Source organism: Poecilia latipinna, unplaced genomic scaffold, assembly GCF_001443285.1.
Source record: "Poecilia latipinna isolate Pla-1442-1.1 unplaced genomic scaffold, P_latipinna-1.0 Scaffold3, whole genome shotgun sequence".
Taxonomy (NCBI): domain Eukaryota; kingdom Metazoa; phylum Chordata; class Actinopteri; order Cyprinodontiformes; family Poeciliidae; genus Poecilia; species Poecilia latipinna.
The window spans coordinates 788,154-812,206 of NW_015112619.1; the positions used below are offsets into that span (position 1 = coordinate 788,154).

The 24,053-nt window shown below is 40.2% G+C and overlaps 1 protein-coding gene across 4 annotated transcripts in view; it reads right to left on the reverse strand.

The window, feature by feature from the left end:
* Window positions 1–2,847: 2,847 nt before the first annotated feature.
* The window catches only part of zfhx3b (zinc finger homeobox 3b), a 355,565-nt gene continuing 334,359 nt past the window's right edge, over window positions 2,848–24,053 (reverse strand). For all 4 annotated transcript variants that reach the window (XM_015049272.1, XM_015049125.1, XM_015049196.1 and 1 more), the window contains 5 exons: window positions 15,643–15,779; window positions 14,906–15,106; window positions 11,453–11,576; window positions 5,505–11,033; window positions 2,848–5,115 (listed from right to left, as the gene is read on the reverse strand). In XM_015049272.1, the coding sequence (XP_014904758.1) occupies window positions 3,392–5,115; window positions 5,505–11,033; window positions 11,453–11,576; window positions 14,906–15,106; window positions 15,643–15,779 (7,715 nt within the window). In that variant the 3' untranslated portion in view covers window positions 2,848–3,391. The remainder of the gene's footprint in view (window positions 5,116–5,504; window positions 11,034–11,452; window positions 11,577–14,905; window positions 15,107–15,642; window positions 15,780–24,053) is intronic.

Here is a 24,053-nt window from a genome sequence, read left to right on the forward strand (position 1 = left end):
AAAGTTGAATTGATGCTGGCTCTTTTGAAATACACACAGATACACACAGGCACACAAAACACACCCATACTGGCATCAGACCTCAACTTTGTGGTCCACAAGAGAGCCCACATGATTACACTTTGAGTAAACAGAGAACAAACAATAACATTGAAACAGTGAATATAAAGAACATTGTCACACCATAAAGTGGCCAGGTCATTTTAGTCTGTTTTTCTCAATTTCAGCAATTCAAATTAAAGCTAGTGTTAATTTATGATTAAAAGTAATATACAGAAACGAAAGCAAATTGCAAACAAAAGAAAATAATATATATTTAAAAATCTTTAAAAATAAAATATGAAAACAAAACATAGTTGAGACAGAAAACTGGATAACTTAAGGTACACATTAACAGTATTTCCAAGGAACTGGATTTGAGAATTTTCAAGCTTGAAGACTAGAGCTACTGACATAAACAGCACAGCAAGGTATTAACACCAAGTCACATTTTTCTGCCAGAAGTAGCACTTTTTTTAAAAAAACACTTTAGAGATTGTGCCTTGTATTCATTAGGGTTAATATTGACCAAAAGTTGTTGTTTTTTTTCTACTCAAAAAATTTAAAGACACCTTGGTTTTGGTTTAGAAAATCTTGTGTTTCACATCATTAAAATGAGAAGATGCGGGCACCTATACACAACCATTTCCTTTCCAGCAAAATTAATTAGATGACTTCTTTGGACATGAGAGCATCCGAAGTGTTTGAAAGCAAGGGACATCTTCAATAAAATGAAATAAACTTCCAACTCTTCAGCAGAAATAATGTTTTGGACTCAAGATGCCCCTAAAAACCTGTGATCTAAGAGTGGAAGTGGTACCCTGCACAAACATGAAACAAGTCACTATTAGACCTCATGGGAAAGGGTGACAAGACCTCAGCAAAAAGCCATTGATTCCCTCTGAGACTAGGGGGAGGTTGAATGGCAATAATGTAGAAAAGAAAAATCAAAACATGAGACACATCAGTACCAGATGTATTATATACATTTTTTGGTAACCACTGTAACTTGCTTAACAAGTAAGCAACAACCTTGATTGGATGGAGGGATTTTCAGCCATGTTCCATGCCAGCACAAAATGACATACAGAGGTCACTGTGTTTCAGCAACCAACTATGCAAAAAATATACACAACAGTTTACAGTCATTTTAAAAAAAATGAGAGAAAATAGATTGTGAAAATAAAAACAATCAAATGAAATCAGATTGATCAGTCCTTGCTTAAGAAAAATCCATAGTGATATTTGGAATGCACTGTTCTTTACAAACGTTATAGATCATTGGCTTTAAACATTGGTCTGTTCAAAAAGAAACTCTGCAAAATGTCCTTTGGAACAAATATTCACAGTCTTCAAAGTTCCGTTTTTGCAACAAGAAAAAAAAAAGTGTTGCAGAGGCAAGAAATTGGTTTATTGTTTGTTTTAGTTAAAGCTTAGCCAAAAGCAAAATGAGCATGCATCTAGGTATTAATTTTTTTCATTTTTGTTTTTTCAAAAATCTACATTAGCAGCAAAACGTATGTCCTTGAAGACCAGACCTTATACATTTTCTTTAAAAAAAAAAAAAAATGGACATTTAAATGTGACAAAAGTCAAACAAAAATCAATAACCTCTATCTTACAAACTGCAATGGCTCTGTAACGGTGCTACTCCACAATGCAAGGACAAGGGCCCTTTTTGGTTTTTGGTTATTTACGTAAAAAAGCTACCCGCTTGCTTGCGAACAAGCAGAAATGGCAACTTGGATACGTACTCCTCTAACTTTTAAAACTTTGTGTTCTTTCCTCAAAAAACAGCAACAAATTCTCAAGTATAAAGAAGCCTCTTTTCTCATCTTTATGCACCAATGGTGAAAGTGTTTAGTCTTTGGATTTTCTTTAGTCTTAAAGCGTGAGAATTATTAGTAGTAATCTTTTTTTCATTTATGAAAACAAAACTGACAGAACAAAAACAAAAAACAATGTAGCCACTCAACATGAAGAACAACATACCTGCTTTGTAGTATATAAGACTACAAACACAGGGCAGAAGGGAAAATAAGTGCGAAGAAAGAAACAAGAAGAATGACAATTAGGAGTCTGACAAGTGCACAAAGTTAACACAAAAATTAAATTAAAAATAAATCTCTCAGTATTTCACCCAGGATCATTTGGTTTGAACAATACCAACCACATCACAAAATTAAATAAATTTTGATCCTAAAGAGGATCCTGCCTTGTCAACAGGGGCATTTGGGAGAATGTTTCACAAGAGTTTGGTAAGACAGAAACAATGTTTAGATAAATTACCTCTCATTAACCTAGACTATTGGAATGACCAAGTCAACATCAAATGAAGTGTCTTAAAATTAGACAATACAAAAGTTAAATGTACACAAAGTTTTTTCCCCAACCTACCATACTGTTGAAATTCATTTCCAATGCAACAATCTACTCAACACCAAAAATGCTCATATCTATCATAAATACAGAAAGTTTTATTATTATTATTTTTTTATCAAAAGTCTTTTCAAATTGCCCCTTACTATGTCTGCAATGCTTATCTGGATATAATGGGAATTCCTCACTTTATGAGGATTTTAAAATTAGCAATATTAATCAATAATTCTTTAAAATGCCCAGAAGAAATGCCTTGTTAAATTAAATTTAACATAAAATCTTGTTGTTAAATCAAGTTAAGGAAGAAAAAAAAATCATCTCATTGGAAAATAAAAAAAGTAAAACGTGAGTCTCTGTAACAGAAAAAAAACATCTTTGAGTTGTTGACCTGAGAATAAAATAGACATTACATTATTCTTTTACTTTTGCAAGCCATTGGTATCTGAATGCTTAAGTAGCAAGAAAACTGAACTGAACAGACTATTCTCCCATACAGTACATACTGGCTTTTAGTGACTGTGCTCTTAAGTAGAAAGTATTGGGTTACTTACTTGCATTCTTTAAAAAAAAGGGCTATTGGGTCATTATTTGCCAACTTATGTTCTTGTCCATTGCCATACAGTACAGCATTTTTCCACTATTACATAAAATATAACTGCTATGATCTTTGATCTTTCTTGTCCTCACACCTTAGTATGCCTGGATTTCAGTTGGGTTAAACATAAAAAAAATGAAAAAAAATAAAAATAAAAAAAAATAAAAACCAGCATGTTGATATGGGAAAACAATCCACTAACATTTAATTTTTGGTTAAAAGCTTTGGAATTGCAGTTAGTCTTTACACATCTTTTTCTGAAACTGGTTTGTATACTTTTAATGTATTTTTAACATTGCTGCTTTTTATGATTTTTTGTGTTTTTTTGTCATTTTCTTTGTATTTTTTTTTAAATATTGTCCATCACTGAAAGCTCTTTTACAATCTGATGGAGTCTGTTCCTACACTAGCCAGGTTACTACTACAACTATTACTGTCTTTGACATAGGTAGGCTGCTGCGGCTCCTCTGTTGCCCTGCCCTGCCTATCTGCTGACTTCTGACTGCTGTCAGAGTCAGACTCGTCGGTAAAGACGTCTGTTGGTATCGAGGTCTGAACTCCTGAGGTGCTCAATGAACTTGAGGTAACCGTTGAGGGTGAGGACACTGGAGGAAAAGAGGAGGAGGGACTAGCACTGGGCTTTCCAGCTGAAGCTCTGGAGAAGGGGACCTGGGGCCAGGGTTTGCCGACAGCTGTGGTATTGAGTTGGGCCTTAGAGGAAGAGCACAGGGAAGTGGAGACAGCAGAGGATGGCATGGTGGCTGATGTTGTTGGCAAGGGAGATGGGCTGCTGATGGGATGAGTGGCAGACTGCGAGGTAGATGCGGTGTTAGGACTGGGGAAGCAGGCTGAAGAGTGAGGTAATAAACTAGTAGCGTGCTCTTTGGCATTTCTGACTGATCGCTTGATTGTTCTGTGTTTGTGCAATGCCGATTCCAGGTGTTGACTGAGTGCTTTCTCTCCATCCAACGTAGTGTCACAAGCCAAGCAGTCATAGAGACTTCCGCCCCCTACACCTACGCCACCGGGGACACGCAGCAACACCTCTTGCAGATTTGCCACAGATTGACCAAAGAAACAGTTAGATTTAATGTGGGTAATAGCCGCTTCTTCCTTGGTGAAAACAGCTTGACACTTGCGACAGGCAAGTTTACTCTGCGCCTTGGGGACAATGTACTGGTCTAGATGAAGGTCCATAGCTTTGTCATGTATTTCGTTCTGCTCAGAAGATACTTTGTTATGTGAGGAGGAGGATATGGGGGTTTCACTGTGGGGGTTGCTCTTTTGCTCCTCTGTTTTGACTGAATCTTTGGCAGCCTCTTTGCGATCCCCTAAGTTTTGAGTAGGAGCTGCAGTTTGGCTTGCCTTGGGTTGCTGGATCTGTTGAAGCTGCCGCTGCTGCTGCTGTAGTGCCTCCTGTAAGCTCTGCTGATATTGCTGGTAATGCTGCAATAGTGAACCTGGGGAAAGACCCATGAGTGCTTGGGACAATGCTGGGTTATATGGGAAAAGACTTTCCATACCATACATTGGTTGCAGATAGCCCCCCTGGAGAGCACCAGGGATCTGTGGGGTGTAATAAGGGGAAAAGCCTGGCATGAAGTAAGGTAAAAACTGGTTTGTAAGGAGAGCTGTGGGGTCTGATGCTAAAGCGGCCTGCAGAGCTTGAAGCTGGGCAGGATCTACTACATACTCCATACCAGGTGTTGGCATGGAGGTGGCAGGAACAGCTGTGTCTGGTTTCTCCTTCTTGGCACTTGCAGCAGAAGTGGAAGGGGCTGGGGTGCTTCCAGTTGACGATGGAGTTGAGGGTTTTTCTGCCTTTTCCTTGGGTTTATCCTTCTCCTTCTCTCTTAAACTTTCAACATCACGTTCCTTGTGGGATCCGGGTCGTAAGCCTGATGGGGTAGTGGAGGAAGTGGAGCTCGATGTGGGCGTAGGGCTTGAGTGAGAAGCAGATGTGTTGGTCTGGGCAGGGCTCGATGCTGCAAGAGATGCTGAAGAGGGAGGTTTATTAGGCAATCCAGAAGTGGGCAGGCTTGGTGAGGGAACACTGGCACCCGTCATATTCAGGAGGTTCGAGGGTTTTGGAGGAGTTAAAGCTGAAAGTTTGTCAGAAAAAACAAGGAGTGTTAAACCCACAAAAAAGTAGCATTAACAGTTGCAAAGAGAAAAAAACAAGGCATTTTGTTCAGTACACACAGAAGAATAAAGAAGATTGCTGATATATGAATGGCAATGGGTCATTTAATTTTTATAAAGGAAAGTCAGTCAAGTTAGCTAATTCCTTGTAACAAGAGCGTAAACCTCTGCAGCATATCAAGAATAGTAAAAGAACAATATATAAAATACTACACTATGTACAGTGTGCAAATTCATGCAACTGATAGAAGGGCAAGATGAATGTAATATTGATGTCTATTATTAGTTTCAAGTTTCTTTGTATAGCATGCAAATTCTGGTATTCAGTCAGTTTGAAACAATGACGTACCTGAATTAGATGAGTTAAAGCTGGATAGAGAAGGGCTACCAACCCCTGGCAAAAGTACAGGTGGGATGCCTTGGAGATTTGGGTAGGCTGACTGGAGATTCAGAGCCTGCATAGCAGGGTTATCAAACATCCCCTGCTGCTGCATGGCCTGCTGTTGTGCCAGACCCAAAACTTCATTGGCCTTCTTAATGCGATCCATCTCTTGCTGGGCCATGAGCTGGCGAACAGTAGCTGGGTCAAAATATTCTTTTTCTTTATCAATCTGACTCCCAATGGTATCTTTCACCTTGGATATGTGTTGTTGAGAGAATATATGATCACGAACAGAAAGGCGAGCACTGTACTTTACGGCACACAATGTGCATTCAGTCTTTGGCCCCTCGTAAGATGTCTGGTTTATTCCAAAGTGCTTAGCCATGTTCAGTTTCGCCTTTTTCTCCTTGGCACGAGCATTTTGAAACCACACTTGAACCACTCTCTTTGGAAGTCCAATTTCATTGCCAAGTACCTCACACTCCAGCATAGTGGGTGTTCTGTAGTCATTAAAGCAAGACTTCAACACTTTCAGCTGGAGGTTCGTCATTTGGGTCCGGAAGCGCTTTTGGCCTGGTCTGTCTCCACTGTCAATGCTCCTGGTACCTGAGGCTCCAGGGCTTGGTGAGCAGGGGTCAGCCAGGCTGGATGTCTCACTGTGGTCAATCATATTTTCATTTTCATAGTCCTTAGCATAAAAGCTTGTTGCAGGGCTCACTAACCCTGATGACATTTGGTCATCATTTTCAAGCATAGTGGATGTACCTCCAGACTTGTGTAGGTAATCACCACTATTTTGGCTGGGCTTTGCATCAGCGCTGTCATTATCTGCATTGGCCTCATCCCCTGTAGTTGTGTCTGTGATTGCCGTGTTCACAGATGAACAGTCGTCATTATCCAGTTTGTTTGGATCAAAGCTGAGGTTCACAGAGGACATTGTTGCACCCTCGAAGTCTTCCATTCCTTCAACTTTGATGGATGAAGGGCTCAGCAGACCCCTGGGAGACAGATCCATGCTTTTATTTACTGGAGACATAGAGGAGCTTTGTCCATCACTGTTCACTGTTGAGGCCAGTTGGGAGTAGCCTGATGTATCCAAAACATCCATTTTAATTTGCATGCTCTCCTGCTCAGGTAACAAACCAGTGAGAGTCAAATTGTATCCAGCACGTTTGGCTTCATGCCAGTGACGAGATCTAATGTGTGCCTCAAGGGCCGTTTTTGCCTTGAATAGAGCTCGGCAAAACGGGCACCTACGATGAGCTTGGGCTGGCCCTACAGCCCTGAACTGGCCTTTTCGCTCTCTTGCTCTAGTATTTTGGAACCACACTTGCACGACTCTCTTTTTTAATCCCACCTCATGAGCAATGTGATCAAGCATTTTACGAGTGGGGTTTGAGTCTAATAAATACTTCTGATAGAGGATCTCTAGTTGCTCAGGTGTAATGGTGGTTCTGAGCCGCTTGTCTCTCTGTGGTTCCTCTCCACTATTTGCACTGTCATTCTCTCCAGGGCTAGTACTAGCCTTTTCTTCGAGCTTTCTTTTCAGGGAGTTCATGGTGGAGGTTGGAGTGGACGGAGAGGTGGCAGAACTGCTGGGTATCTGAGGCATTGCACCAGAAAGAAGCTGGGTCGCCAGCAGAGGATTGCTGGGATCAAACAGCATAAAGGGCATGTCAATTGGACGATCAAGGAATTGAGGATGGATGAACTGATTTTGCACAGAGAGAAAGTGCAGTTGCTGGTGTTCTTGCCAGTGCTCAAAGGATGGAAAGCCAATCTTGCACTGCTCACACTGGTATGGAATCATCTGCTGTGCCAGCTGCTGTGTGGCAGAGGACAGGTGTGGATTGAGGCCCAAGTGGGAGCTTTGTGAGGATGCCTGGGTTGTCTGAGAAGATGATGGGCCACACTGCTGCTGTTGCTGAGACAGTGACGAATGCTTGACAGCCTTAGAGACGTGCATCTTTTCCTCTCTCTGAGATCTAGTGTGTTGGGGCTCAGACTGGTTTTGGAGTATGATTTCCTGCTTTATAGAAGTTTGAGTATCTCGTGGATCACTAGAAATTTCTGGCAGCTGTTTGGGGTTTTCATCATAGGGGTTTGAGGTGGTTGCTGGTGATGCTTCCTCTTTCTCAGCCGATGAGAGTTGTGAAAACGCTGACGTTGATGGAGGAAGAGGGCAAAGACTTGAAGAGGAGGGCATTGGTGTGTGACAGGACGACCCAGAGGGAGTATAGCTGTCATGGGAAAAATCCAACGAATCCTCATTTTGGCTGTCATACTGCCCATCCTCATCTTCATCTTTGTAACACAGCTTCTTTTGGTGTTTTATCAGGTCAAAGATACGCTGGAAAACCAGACTGCATTTCTTGCACTGGTAGTTTAGATTTGATGTACGGATATATCGGTCATTTGACAGTTCTCGCCTTTCTCCATCTTTGGCTCCATCACCCTGGTTTTCATAATTCTTTCTTGCCTTCTGTCGAGCATTTTGGAACCACACAACAATAACTCGGGTGGGGAGGCTCAAAAGGTTGGAGAGCTGTTCAAATTCATCATCTTTCGGATAAGCATTTGCATCAAAGAAGTCTTGTAGGACTCTCAGCTGGTAGTCAGTAAACCGGGTCCTAGATGATCTCTTACTTCCATAGAGTTCATGTTTCTGAGGTTCAGGGGAAGGAGGTTTGGAATCAATTTTTGTTTCTTCTAGAGTTGTTGTTGGAGGATTATTGAAATTGTAAGGAGAGTCCTTGTTGCGCTGACGTTCTTTAAAGAGCGTGTTTCTGAACCAGTGCTTTATCACTTTTTGTGGCAGGCCAGACTTATCTGCCATTTCTTTAATTTGTTCTTCGTTTGGAGAGTTATTTATATCAAAGTACTGTCGCAGGACCCTAAGCTGGTCATCAGTGATGCGAGTCCGTGGCCTCTTGTTCTGTTGCTGTAACATGGCAGGTGTAAGCTGTTGTTGATAGAGTTGGGCCAAGTCTGATGCCAAGCTTGGCTCGACAGAAGGTAACTGAGGAGGCAACTGAGTGGGCAGGGACTGCAAAGACATGGGCTGCATCATGAGTGGAGAGAACAAGGGTAAATCCATTGGCATGGGTATTTGTGTCATTGGAACTGGGGGCTGTGGAGGGGGTACGGTAGGAGGAGTGAGCGAGGCTGCAGAGACTGGAATATTTGGTGTTGGAGCTCTTTGGAGTGGTGGAGGAGGTGGCGGTGGAGGAGGAGGTGGGGCAGGAGCAGGACTAGCTTCTGGTGTTGGAGGTCTTAGTGGATAGAGTTTATCATAATGCTCTCTGTATTCCTTAGCAAATCTCTCCAAGGATCGAAAAGGGAAAAAAGCCTGGTGGATATGCTCCTGGTGACTCTTTAGAATCAGTATGTTTGAAAACAGCTTGCCACAGGCTTCACATTCCAGTTTCTCTAATCCCTCAATGGGATCTACAACCTTCATTATTCCACCTGAACCACCTGATCCTGTAGGTCCACTTGTCTTTTTCTGAGCTTTCTGTTTATTTTCGTTGTACTGAATAACTAATTCAAATCCAAAGTTTTCCAGCAAGGCTTTAGTTGCATTTCCTCGAGCATCTGAAGCAATCCTAGGTGGAAGCATGCCAGAATCTTGGTTAATGTTTAGTGAAATGTTCTGAATGTCCTTTTTTTCTTTTGGTTTGCTTTCGGTGGAATCTTTGTTTATATTGTCCTCACTTTTCTCAGTTACATCTTTCTCTTTTTGTATTTCTTTATCTTTCTCATCTTTTGAGGAGGAATGTTTCTGCTTTTTTTCAGCCTGCTGGAGAAGAGATGCACTCTGCTGCAGCAAAGCCATCTGCCCTTGAACCTGCGAGTGAGCTTGCTGCTGCTGCTGCTGCTGCTGTTGATGCTGTTGCTGTTGATGCTGCTGCTGTTGGTGCTGCTGTTGTAGGTGATGATGCATTAATTGCTGCTGCAAGCAACTCTGCTGGGCCTGCTGGGCTGAGTTTTTTAAATCTTCTTGCAGGGTAGAAGCTGCAGATCCTGCTAGGCCGAGAACAGAGTTGCTGATGTTGATATCTGGGTTGAGTTGAAATTCTGCTCCAGGGATGTAGAAAGGGAACAGCAATTGCTGCTGCTGCAGCGGCAGAAGTGCATCAGTTGTCACTGGGAAGTGCTGCAGAAGTGCTGGATTGAATAGCTGTGATTGTAAAAGAGCAGCCTGCTGCTGAAGCTCCTGCTGAAGCTGGGCTTGGGCCTGAGCTTGTGCTTGAGCCAGTTGCTGTTGTTGCTGAAGCTGCTGCTGTTGCCCTCTTGCAGAGAGAATCTCGCTAAATTTAGACTTTTTTACTTCATGGTTCTCAGATGATGAAGAATGACAGCTTGCTGAAGAATTTCCCAAACTTTCAATGCCATGAGTCTGATTCATGTGATTTCCTCCATGAATACTTTGAGCTGCCTGAGATCCAGAAGAACTGTGATTTGCTGAGCTGGGAGTAGAGTTATTAGCTGGGCTTGGACTAGTTGTTGATGTGCTCATGCTGGACCCTCCGCTAATTGTACTTGCAGAACTGGTGATCCCTCCAGCTGCTTCAAGTTTGGCTGCCCTAGCTTTGGTCTGGTGGAGAACAGAGCGCATGTGGATTTCCAGAGTTGAACTCTGGCTATATGCCACATTGCAAGTGCTGCACTTAAATGGCTTATTATCAGGACTGCTGGTAGGCTCTGGTTGACCAGTAGTGGATTCCTGAAGAGCTCTTTTCACCTTGTGTAGGTGGGAGACAGAGTTATAATGAACTAACAGAATGTTCTTCTGTGTAAAAGACTCTTTGCATACAGTACACTTGAATGGACGAGACGGGTCCAAAAACTTCTCCATTGTAAAGTTGGGGCCCTTTCTGAACGGTAGTGCTCGTTTGGGTTCGGATCCAGAATCTTCCTGTAGTGAGCCAGAATCGCTGCCTGTTGGGCTTTGTTTTTCCTCAGGGTCACTGTCGTCTCCCTCTTTGTCGTCTTCTCCCAAGCTTCCATGCTCCTCATTGAGAGCCAGATCCCCCATTGCCATAATGTCTCCGTTCATCAATAATCCTCCATAAAGTTGCTGGATATCAGCTTCACTCAGCTCCAAATGGCTGGTTTCTAAGTGCTTCTTCAAGGCTTGTAGAGTTCTGAAGCTCCGCTGACAAAGGCAGCACATGGTAGCTGCTCTGATCACATGGTACTGTGAATGAAGCTGCAGTTTCTCCACAGTCTTGAAGGCCAAACTGCACTGGTTACATCTATACTTATAGACATGGCGATCAGAAACCGGTAACTGGGGCCTCTTGTTGTGAACTTCGTTGAAGTGCATTTGCAGAGAGTTGGAGGATTTAAACACTTGGCTGCAGCCTTTCTTCCAGCACAGAAAACCAGTGGCATCTTCCTTTTCTGACTGCTGATCCTCAGAAGGTGACTTGCGAGATTCAGCTGCTTCTGTGGTGAGGGACATCCCTTTCTCTGTATCAGCATCTGTGGCATCTGCAAATAAATCAGCAAAAGAACTACTAATCAGGACATCACCATTTGCAGTTATTTTCCAATTAAATTTAGTAACGGAGAAAAATGCTTTTACTGTGCATCCACAGGCAGAAATGTGTACAAAAAGATCAACCTTGTGATTAATTACAAGGTGTTAAAATACCAATCATTCATCCAGTTGTGTGGTGAATGAGAGCCACAGAATAAAAAGGTACTTAAATATGCTGAGTGAGAAAAACCTGCAGTGCCTCCTAATTTTCCGACGCTCTCTTTATGACTTACTGTTTTTCGTATTTACAAATTGCCAAATGCTTCTCAAGGTAATTAAAGATATGACTTAAAAACCCCATGGTTGGCATTACAGAAAATATGTATATTATGAAATTCAAAGGTAATATTTCAAATACTGAGATACTAACCAGTCTGCTTTTTTGTGTCCTCAGAGATGGAGTTGGCTGTAGCAAGTGGGGTGCTCTGGGACTCTTTGTCTGGACTAGGCACTGGTATGAACATGCTTGCTGGTAGAACCTCAGTGGCTGTTACCTGTAGACACAAAACACAAAGGAATTAAAGTGCTAACAATCTTACTTAGTGACGATGTGTGTACTTAGAATTTGGTCAGATACAAAAACAAACCCAGTAAAATCACATTCAAAGAGAAAACATCATCAGACCTTAGCTATTTTTTCAGAGCTATATAAACATTTCAAAGACACTTTTAGGAAATGAACATATATTTGTAGTTGCTGCTCTGTGGAAACAGAAAATGAGTAACGTATATGGGTAAAGATGAATGATGTGGGTCTGCAGTCGGAAAAAAACACACAAAAAAACCTATAAACAGAAACATGTTTAAACAATGTGTGGCTGGAGCAGGTGTCTGAGAGCATAATATTTACCAAGTATGAAAATGCTTTCTTTTAAAGCATTTTTTTTCTTTCTTCTGTGTAATATATCAGTGTTTTAACTTTCCATCCATCCGACACATGTGTAACATTTGATAGAAATTGTTTTTCAGGGCCAAATAACACCATGCTGTGGGAAACTAATTGTAGACTGACTTATAAAGTTTTAGTGACAAGACAACCTCTGTCCTCAAAATCATACTTTGACAGCTACCTGACTGTATACGTAGTGCAGAGTAATACAAACACCGTTGGAAAAACCCCGATTTAGTAATTCAAAACAGGCTTTTCTGCTGGCATAGGTGTTGGGAGGAACTGGGTAATGAATGACACATCAGAGGAACAACGCAGGCCAGAAATGAAGCATAAATGTTTACGTTTATGTGAATTCTGCCTGAGCTTTAATGTTTCGAATGGCAGTTTTTGTCACGTGTTCACTTACTACTATGACAAATTTCTGGTTGTATGGTTTCACAACAAACAGCTGTTAAATACCTTAATAGCCAGGTGGCTTATACACAGACATTTCTTTTTATTTACTCCTCCTCACTGCATAAAATGCCATGTAAACCCTAAATGTATGAACTCAAATGTGAGATTAGCACTTCCCTTTGCCTTGAATCCTCTGTGATCCATGTCTGGAACTTCAAACTAAATGTGACAACTCTTTATGAACTTCCTGCAGCAATCTTGGCTGTTTTGTTCTCATTTGTTTTCTTTAGCATTTTTTTTTTGTTTTATTTACATAATAATTATAAACTACAGGTCTAATATTAACTGGAGTCATAATGCTGTAAAATTGGCAGTATCTGCCAATAATACATTTAATAAAGTTTAGATTTAATGTTAAAATCCTAAAACATTAGAAAATTTAATGTATGAAATCAAAAGAAAAAGAAAAAAAAAGACAAACAAATATTTGAATTATAAAAGAAACCTGCCAGTTTCTAAACAATGGCTTCATTAAACAGTTAGGTGAAAGAGTTGATCCCAAGGTCACTTTTAATTCAGACTGCCTAATTGGCAAACATAGTTTAAAATGGCTATCATCCAGTCAGACTCAGAATTAATGAAGCACAATTATTTTCATCGCCCCTAACTAATGCAAAAAGAAAATGAGTCCTGGAATGAAGGCGAGCAGACTAAATAAGTTAATGTATTTTATATATAAGAGAAACACACACACAAGGAGAAAAAAAAAAACAAAACAATAGGTGGAAGTACAAAGACAACAAATGAATTAAGGGAGAGTAAATGCATCAGTATGCACACTTGGAAAGAAATAAAAGTCACCCATCTCAGAATGAATTAGGGTATTCTAAGAAGACATGCAAAAGGGATGAAGTATATTTCCATCTGCATTCACCAGCTGTAAAAAGGTTCAGGCTTTAATGTGTGTTATATTACCTCTGTTCTGTCTCCCCTTGTAGTGTTTCAGTACATTACTAGCACTATAAAAGAAATAAATATTGCTATCTACCATACTAATGTGCATGTCATTTACTTTCTAGATAGGGGATGAAAATGGCTGGGAAGCAGACAGAGAAATGTTTTATAGTGTGATTGTTCAGCGTGTTATTTAGCCTCAGAGCATGGAAGAGAACAAAGATTTGCTGTTTGATATTTAGAAGCAAATTGGGAAGTTTTGATTGATTATTCAACCTCGATGTGTTTTAAATAAAGCAAAGATTGTTTTGTCTTGAGAAAACAAGAGCAAAAATATTATAAATTGAGAGTCACTGATTTCACACATCACAAAAACTACAAATGTAATATTTTACTTACTTTGAAAGTGATTCTGTTATTTGCTACTGAATAGGTAGCAAATAATATCTCAATTTGTTGTTCAGTTGCTAATTATTTATTGGTTGATCGGTGTCACAAATATTACAATTATAATCAAAAGGTCTTGCTTTGACCAGAACAAAGCCATTCTTCAGAGACTAGTGAATTAGCATCCAAATTCATTGAAGTTGTAGAGAAACTAAATGAGGAATAGCTAACAATGAATGAATCCAAAGTTTGAAAACTAAAGAGATCTGCAGGACCAACTACAGTAGTCTTGTTTACCCCTTAAACTTTAATATACTTTATCAGAACTGCTCTATGCAATGCATGATGTTTAAATATCCATGTATTGCATGCAATAAATAGATAAAATCAGTTTCAGCCAAGTGCCTTCAGAAGTCACCTCATTAGTAAATGATGTCCGCCTGCAAGTAACTAACTTTATAATGATATTACTAAAATTGTTCTGTGAAGGTCTCAGAGAAAACATTATGAAAACCAAGGTATACCCGCCAGGCAGGCCAGGGATGGATGTGTGGAAAGCTTAAAGCAGGATAATGTTATATAAAAGACATACAAAGTTTTAAATTCTCACACAGTTTTGTTAAATCCATCACTTGATTTCAAAATAGTGTGGCACAACAAAGCTACCAACCATAAACTTCAATTAGCCTAAACTGAAGTTTATGGTTTTAACATAAAAGATGTTCAAGGATCATAGATACTGTTGTAAGGCATTATATTTCATAACATAGGATATTATTTGCTTTACCTAAACTCTTGTGTTATGGTTTAAACATCTTGGTTTAAACTAACCAAGATGTTAGTTTAAACCAACTAACATCTTGGTTAAACTAAAAAAGTTTTAGTTTTATTAGTTCCTTACATATACTGGCTCAGAAAACTAGAGCACATCTTTGCATCCCCCCGCCCCCATTTTATTATGAGATATTAGTATATAATGAAATAGTGAAAAGAAATGCCTGCTTGGTGCAGATTAAAACAAATAATGTTCTCTTTGAGGCGCTCACATTAGATGTTTGAAGGCACCGAGGAGTACAACAAAACAATAATCACAGAGAAATGCACTCATGAAACTTGGTTACATAAACCCTCTCGACATTCCAGTCCTTGTACGTCCAGTCACACTCAAAGTATATGTGATAACTCAGGACTTACTGTGGCTATTAGCTTGTCAACGCAGTCGGGTGCAACACTGTGGAGGTGTGTGAGGTGGAACTGCAGGTGGATCTTATTATTGAGCATGTCCTGGCACAGTGGGCAGCGTAACATTGGCTGAACAGAGTGCTGCGTCATCACGTGCATTCTGAGGCGATTCAGGTCCGTGTTGGTGAATTTGCAGTAGGGACACTGGTACATCTGGAGGTGGTGGCAGAGACAGAAGAACCAAAAGGTTAACATGGTGAAACCAGGATGCTTGTCTCAGCAGAAGCTGTATCTCAGGGGGAAGAGTAGTGGCACGCCCCTCCAACAGCGAGCCGCTCTGATCACACCCACACACGTGGAAAAGTGAGCAGCGCCGAGTCTTGGCAGTTGGCACCCACTTGAAAGCGGTCTCATCTGTCAAATACTATATTGATTTTCCAGCTTGTGCACAATTAGCAGTGCTGGCCTTGCAGATTTGCTAAATTAATTTTGAGGAGATCTAAAAGAAGAAAATCTGCATAACATAAAAAAGCTCAGCACTGAGAATTACTTGCAGAGGTTTATATTGAACTGATTCACAAGCTTGAGACTTTTAATGATGTCTCGGTAATTAATGACGAGATAACCTTTAGCTAGATGCCCTTAATTCAAAGGAAAGTAGACTTTTTAAAAAAATCATAGGATATCAATATATTTAAAAAAAATAAAAATAAAAAATCTGTTTTGTTTTTGTTTTTTTTAATGCTGACCTGCTCCGTAGTTCCCTTTTCAGCTGTCCTGGGACGCTTCAAGGAAAGCGGGCTGTCAGACACCTCCGAGCGGGAAGAGGGCCTTTTGGAGGGAAGAGGAGAATCCGACTGGTGCCGTTCCAAGTGGCCAGACGCACCTGAAAATATTCAAATAGAAACAGACACATAAGCCAAAGGACTAAGAGGGATACAACAGATATGTTAGGACAATTTGAGAACCTGGCAGCCTGGTACCAGATCAATAACAGTGAGAATAAAGAGCCTTGGGATGTCTTTCTCAGATGTGATTTAAGTGCATTTAATGGGAATTGGGCAGGAAAATTATTGTCAATAACAAACAGTTATGGAAAACACTACCGATGCCAACTGATGGGCCATTTGAGTCTCGAGTTGTGATATCAAAACAACACCATAGCAGAAGATTTAAGTTTCACGTCATTACAAAATGTCACATCATATGAGATTCTTACTTTGGTTTCGATGATCTCATGTTTTGCAGAGGGGCAGAGATCTCCATCAACATCTATGCACCAAGATGTGATTTGCCTCTGTGTACATTTGTTTGATATTTTGTCATATGGAAAATTGCTGCACAATAATTGCTGCTTTTATCTCTTACATTGTCCCTCACTAGAACATTTTACAGCAAGACGTGAAGTGGTACAATTTCATTTCTCAGGGGTACTCGCTGTTTAAGGAGTCTTGAAAAATCTCTAAAAACTTGTACCTCTTCTTAGCATTACATACAGACATACTAAGAATACTGGGAACATTAATATTAATTAATTAATATACTTAGGACAGTCCTTTTTGTTTGTAATGTTTCTAATACATTTATTCACAATATTTATTCCATAACATCTGAATCAAATCGCATCTTAAAGTGTGTGGCGGCTTGAAAAGGCATCTCTAGATAATCCAAAATCATGTTTTACTAGAACTCCAGTGTATAACTAAAGGTTATGAACTAAAAAAAAATAAATGAACGAAACAAATGTTTTGTGTTTGTACTAGTACATCTCAAATAAACAAGATGTAGCAATAAAGTAAAAATATTCCACGCCAAAAAGTGAAACTCATCATCTATCTCTTGTAACGTTGACAATTATGGCTTACAGATAGTGAAAGCCCAAAATTCAGTTTTTTCAGAAAACTAGAATACTGTGAAAAAGGTCATTAATTGGAATTGAAGGTGTCATATTTTAATCAGCTTATTAAGTCAAAACACCTGCAAAGGTTCCCTGAGCCATTAAACAGTCTCTCACTCTGGGTCAGTAGGCTACACAATCATTGAGAAGAAAGCTGACTTGACAAACGTCCAGGAGACAGTCATCGACACCCTTCACAGGGAGGTTAAGTCACAAAAGGTCATTGCTGAAGAAGCTGGTCTGTAGAATATTAACAGTAAATTGAGTAGGAAAAAGAAGTGTGGTGAGAAAAGGTGCACCAGCAGCAGGAAGAACTGCAGCCTTAAGAGGATTGTCAAGAGAAATCCATTCCAGAATAGCCACCACACACCAACATACACTAGACATGGCTACAGGTGTCACATTCCCTGTGTCAAGCCGCTACAAAACCAGTGACGACATCAGAGGGATCTCACATGAGCAAAGGAACTGGACTGTTACGAAATGGTCCATTGTCCTTTTTCTAAATTAAAGTAAATTCTGCATTTCATTTGGAAATTAAGGTTGCAGGGTCTGAAGGAAGAGTCGAGAGGCACAGAAACCCTGTTGCTTGAAGTCCAGTATGAAGTTTCCACAGACATTGATGGTTTTTGGTGCCACACCATCTGGTGTTGCTCCATTATGCTTTCTGAAGTCTACAGTCAATGTAGCCGTCTACCAGGAAATTCTGGAGCACTCATGCTCACCTCTGATTACAAGCTATGTGAAGATGCTGATTTTATTGTCCAGCAAGACTTGGCGCCTGCCCACACTGCCACAGGCACTAGAAGCTGGTTCAGTGACCACTCCTATTCTTGATTGACCAGCAAACTCTCCTGACCTGAACTCCATAGAAGATCTATGATCTGTTGTTAAGAGAACGATGAGAGACACCAGACCCAATAAGGCAGATGACCTGAAGGCAGCTATGAAAGGAATCTGGGTTTCTATTGCACCAACGCAGTGCCACAGTATGATCACCTCTACGCCATGGCATACTGATGTGGAGATTTATGCAAGAGGAGGCCCAACCAAATACTCAGTGCATAAATATGCACACACTTTTCAGAAACCCGACATTTGTGCTCAAAACACCTGTTTTGATTGGTCTAAAGTGAAATCAAACATCATCAAAATCTGTTGATGACAGTCTCTCATTCAGATCATGTGAGACTTTACCAACAGTTGGGGTTTTGTTTCATAAAATTTATGTAAAAGGTGTCATAAAGCAAATCTTTAATAATCAAAGACATAGAAGTTTTATACAAACATGCTAAAACTTTTTAATGTATGTTTAAGACTCAAACAAAACACACAGTAGGCTCTAAATTAGTCATATCCAAGCATATTCATCAACTTTTTGCAAGGAAATAGAAAGACCACAGTGATTGTCAGTGTGTGTCAGTCTTTTCCATTCTCTAAAGAGATTTCAAGTGTTTCACTGGCTCACACATCAAATCAGATTGCAGACCCATTTAAATGCAAACAACGCTGAAAGAACCAAAATAATGTGTTTTTCTTTTTTTATTATTCTTCCTCTGCAAAGCAAGGCTTTAAACGTACTCCACTTAAAAAAAAAAAAAAAACAACAGAAAAGAACAACCAACAGTTGACACTGTAGAGGTGTAACTTTAGTGGAACAGCTAAGCATGTGTAGCTAACACCACAGAGAATCTGTGAAGGGAAACTGCAGCAGGAGCTCCAGTGGAAAGTGTCTATTGTGAAACTTAAGGAGTTGTCTCACAAACCCCTAACAGCCCTATAAAGAGTTAAATTTGGCCTGATTTGTACAGTTCTTAAGGGGCAAATTGAGAACAGAGGCCACCGGTAAGGGAGGGGTGGTATGGCAATTGGGGGGCAGGGGGGGTGGAGGGGTCAGGTTAAACAGGGCTGACCACACTGCTACTCCAGACATTAAAATGTCAGCTCCAATCAGGATGAGGGCAGTTGAGGTGATTACCCAGTGGGAGACCTGGCTTAGGACAGAGGAGTCTGTAAGATCTCCCAGAGACACTGAGATCAATCATGGAGACCCTATTAGGGTGCAGTCACACTCAATCCTATTAAACACATCCACCAATAAACAAAGGAAATGTTAAACAAAAAGAACCTCCCATTCGTTGACATTAACCTTTCAGTCATGGCACTGTGCTCACCAATTCATCCTCCAACTCTGCTCCAGTCCACTCTGTCTTCTGCCTAAAGTCCTCTTGTTAGATCAAGAAAATAGTCAACTCTGGTCCTGTTTTAGAGAACTTTAGTCATTCTAGGTTTGGGATCCAGATTCCAGTTGAGGTGAAATGTTTTTTTGTTTTTTTTAATATGGGGCTGAAGATCATACTTTAAAAAAAAAAATGTGTTTTTGAGTACGCAATCTGCACAGAGCCTTTTCCTCTCTCCTTCAGCAGCTCATTATTTCAACAAGCAGCTCCTTGACTATAATTAACATCAACACCCACAAAGTAAGGGAGGATGCTTTCACTCCTTGCAACATAAGAAGGATTAAAACAGAAGCAAATATAGAAACTGATAAATGATTAATGTGTGTATTTACGATTTTTAGTGAGGGTTGAGTTGGTAACTTCAGGAGGGTAAATACATAAATGTACAGCTACAAGTACAGAGCATCAAACCTCCTGTCAGCCTCATGATTGAGAGAAAGAGCATAACAATTATGCTTCCAGAGCTGCTCAATTAGCACCAGAGGTGCAACAAGTGGCTGTTTTTGTACTGAAAGCTGCTAAAACCCGTGTTTTCTGGATGAGGTGCTTCATGCTTAAGTGTAGCTGAGAGGAAAGGCGTGTGAGGTGAGGAGCTGCACAGGCCTTTCTCTGGTGCAGTCTCTCTGTCATGGCTAATTAGGACTTCAAAGATCTGATCCATTGCTTCTGTAAGGAACAGAGCAACACTATCATCAGCAGCCCATGACTAACGTATAACTACTGTTTCCATAGTTTTTTGTTTTTTTTTTTTTCTTGTCATTGGCAATGAAAAGGAATTTCTGAAACACTGTAAAACCCAGAGCTGAAATCAAATCAAAACAATTTCAGTTTAGGTTTATTCCCTCATTTATGTCTGAAAATGACACAAAGTTGGCTCAAAAACAATGACTAAAACTGTGCAGAGGATTACCACAGGGGCAGTGATTACAACAGGAATAAAATGCGTCAAATATCAACTGCTGACAAGTAGTCATACTTTCTGGTTATGAAGAACATTTTATTTACTTGGACACTTTTATCTACAGTGTCTGATGTGAGGACCCATTTTTAAACTTAAATACAATCAGAAAAGGTGGCATGTGGATTCAAAGATAAGTTTATTTAAAAGGAAGAAAGGCTAACAAAAATGCTTAAAGAAAGAAGATGAAGGATTGTTAAATTTTTCTCAAATTTCACCAATGAATTGCTGATTAGGAGTAATACTTATTAGGAGCGTACATAAAGCTACAAGACATTCATCAATTAAAACTCAGTCTTGCAAATCCTGTACAGTCGCCATAAAAGCCAATGTGCATTAAACCTGAATGTTTATCAGACATTCTTTTTTAATGCCTTTATTTTTTTTGTACCTTCGCTAGACAGAGAGCGTTCAACTGCAGTAAACATCTTCTGTCGAATGCAAAGGATGGCAAGGCACACAGAGCAGGAGAAAAGAAAAAATAAAACTGCAAGCCAATAAGGTGATTATTAATTCATGCCCCTTTTCCATAAACCAAAGGCTTTTCTGCTGTTGAGTCCCGTAAGTGAATTGGTCTTTGGCACCTTGTCTCTCTTCCGTAGCTGGACTGTATTAGTCAAGCAGCAAAGGGGGCTGCCAGCGTTCTTGCACTGGTCTCTGGAGCAAATCCTTGCTGCCTTGTTGTGCTTTCAAGTGGAAAAAAAGATGGCTGCTGGACAGAGTGACTGACACAGCAGAGGCTGGATTAACCACAATAGGTCATCTACCATTGAAATCTTCCATGAGTGCAAAATCACACCTGTCCCCCTAACGTACGTCTTTTTTGACAGGTTATCCATGTTGTAGAAATAAAAATAAACAGCATACCAAGCGGTATGAAATGGGGAAAAAAAAAAAAAAGCTGGCGTTTTGAATAGCATCCCCAGCAGCCGAGATAAGGTGGATGTCTTCTCTGCAGCTTCCGTTGCTTGATTACAATTTCATGCCCTGGCAGGTTCAAGCCTATGTTGCTAACATCATTAAAGATCATACATCCTGTCCGTGCCATGTCGTAGAGAGAAAGCTTAACCTGTTCATGTTGGGACTCCAGGATGCTCCGAGAAGCATTCCTCCTGAAACCTTTCACCTTCAACGCGCCGAGACCCTGCGACGCCCTTCAGCTTCTCGCGCTGCGTGAAATCCTCACCTCTATTCCCATGGCGAGTTGGCTATTAATATGGAGATGATTCAACTCCCACAGTGCTACAAGTCATTTTCTGTCTTTGCTATGTTAACAATATTGCCTTTTCTCTCTCCCACCTCCCTCCCCCACGCCCTCCACTTCTAACCGGGTTTTTAATCTGCGGCCTGAGTCGGAGCCCAAAGCAATAAAGGGCAGTGCTCCATTTCGTCTTTTATTTCTGTGGTAATTACTATGCAGCAAGACCCAACAGAGCAGATTTCAACTAGGGATGTGGAAGCAAAAATCCACACATTTTCATTTTTGCAAAGAGCAAAAAACTAAATTCTGTAAGTTACGAGGAAGCTAAAATGTTCAGATATGGAGAGAATTTTTAGGAGGATACAATTTTTTACTAATTTTTAGGCATCAAAGTATAATAGAAGGAGAAGTGCTTCGCCTCTGAATGTTAGAAACCAAGACTCGTAAACGCTGAGCTTTCAGGGAGGCGGCTAACAAACAAGGACAATTTATGGCCTATTATCTTCAAAGACAAAAGGAATTATAATTTAAGGGATGACAAACACTGGAAGGACGTGACATGATTATGTAAACGTTTCCACTGCTCCATTTCCCAGGTTCCTACACCACTGAGGGCCTTAGCAATAACAAAACACCACTATGCTGAATGACCCACAAGTTAAAGTGGCCATTCTAAACCTGAATAATTGAATTATAACCGAGATGAGCTGTGCAATTTCAACTTCAACGGTGCTCAAATAAAATCTGAATATGCGCAATGTTAGGCGGAGAGCAATTCGAATCATTTGATTTGTGTGTTTGTGAATATGCCCAGCCAAAAGGCTAGCAGCACAAAACATAGCTGAATAATAAAAAAAAAATAAAAATAAAAAAAATGAGCGGGCTGCAATGCCACGGTGTTGCGTCTAGGGGATGCTAATCATCAGCTTCATTATCCAGATTACATGCAGCCGCCGCAATGTGTAAAGCACATCTGCTTCTCTTTCCCACAGAACACCTGAATGTGCACATGTGCTCACTGAAGCACATTGACCCAAACAGCAGGTGGATATGGAGCCAGAAGCACACACAGATACACACACACACACACACACACACACACACACACACACACACACACTCTGGCTGTATATTGTAAGCACGTGCACTGCAGCTGCTCAGTCTTCAATCAGACAACCATTCAGTTTTAATGTTGAGATTTAGCTGACAATAATTTGGAGGTTCATTCTGGTCACATCTGTGTGAATTAAAAAAAAAAAAAAAGGAAGAAAAGTAAACCAAAAACTGCAGTAATACAAACAGCCCAAACGTCAGTTTGGGGATGTACGTTAAATAAATAAATATGTTTGTGACAGAAAGAAAAAAAAATAAATAAACGCTAAATTCAGTGTTTTGAATAACATTTGATTCTGATTCCAATTGTTCTGAATGAGGTGTGGTTAGAGGTGGCACAATGAATTCTGATGAATTCAGCAAAGGGCATAAATATTTATGTACAGGTTGTGTAAATACTGTATAGTCCAGCCAAGAGCAGACTGAATTAAAATCGTGTCAAAACACACCTACACAATATCCCTAATAGCTTAATAGTAAAATAAAATGAAATAAAAATGCAAGTTAGAAAATAAATTATCCAGCTTTTGTGTATGAAGTTGCAAAATGACATATTAATTTTAATTAGGCAGATGAAAATATTTTAAATCGTCTTAAAACTGTGCATTGTTTTAACAAGCAATGTAAAAATAATAAACAAAACTGTTTATTTATCGTTCGGTCCATGTTAACCATTTGGAACCATTTATATTAGCCTACTTATAAGTCTGTCTGCTCCCTGAGGTGTTACAGTTCACAGAATGTGGATGACCCACACAGAAATATAATTTTTCACCCTTTGCCTCCACCACCTTGTTCTAGCTTGTGTAAATTGAATATAGGGGAAGGCGCAAGGAGGAATTATTTATCAACTTCCACTAAAGCCCAGAACTGAGACGGTATACTTTTTACAGAAGCTACACTCGTCCTCTTCAACATGCAACTCCTCATCTCTGCCATACCATTTAGTAAAAACCTTCGCCATACCGTTTATGCTAAATATCTCAGATCACAACGTGGCCGAGCCTCTAGGTGTATTAACAATTTCCATTTTTCTCCCCCCCTCTATCACTTCAAGCTCTCATCACCTTCTTCTCTAACCCACACTGACTTCCAGCCTGCCTCACTTCCAGCTGCATTCTTATGGATTCATGCAAGTGCTGCAGAAATACATCACCTGCTTTAATAAAGGTAAGGATCCTGATCGTATGCCTTAATCCGTAGATTCTCCACTAGGAGAGGAACAGGCAAGGGGAAAAATGGGAGTGTTATCAGTTTATACATATTTCATGCATATCATTTAAGATGACCCTTCAGTGGCAGCTGTAGCTAGCATTCACATGCCCACACTTGATGCCATTTCAAATTACTTTTGAATTTACATTTTTTTTCTATCTGAGTCTGAATGCAATTATGATAATTCAAAAGTTGCACAACATATAGTGTTTCTTAAGCAAAAGACAGCTAAATACACTGCGTGCCTTTACGCGCGCAAACGTGTTTTGTCCCTGCCTACAAATAAAAAGCTATGGAATAATGAAGGCATCTTTCAAGAGATGACAGGCCAAATACATATGCATTTTACAATGACTTCTGATGTACCTCTAAATGATTTTAATGAATACTGAGGAGCTGTGCAACAAGAAAGAGAAAATAAGATTGACAGTGGCTTTAAAAAAGGAGGAAGCTTTCCTCCCCTCCCCCCCCCCCCCCCACCAGCCCGCCCCCGTGTCCCCAACCTCCCTCCACCCACCCTACCGTCAGGACGTTGT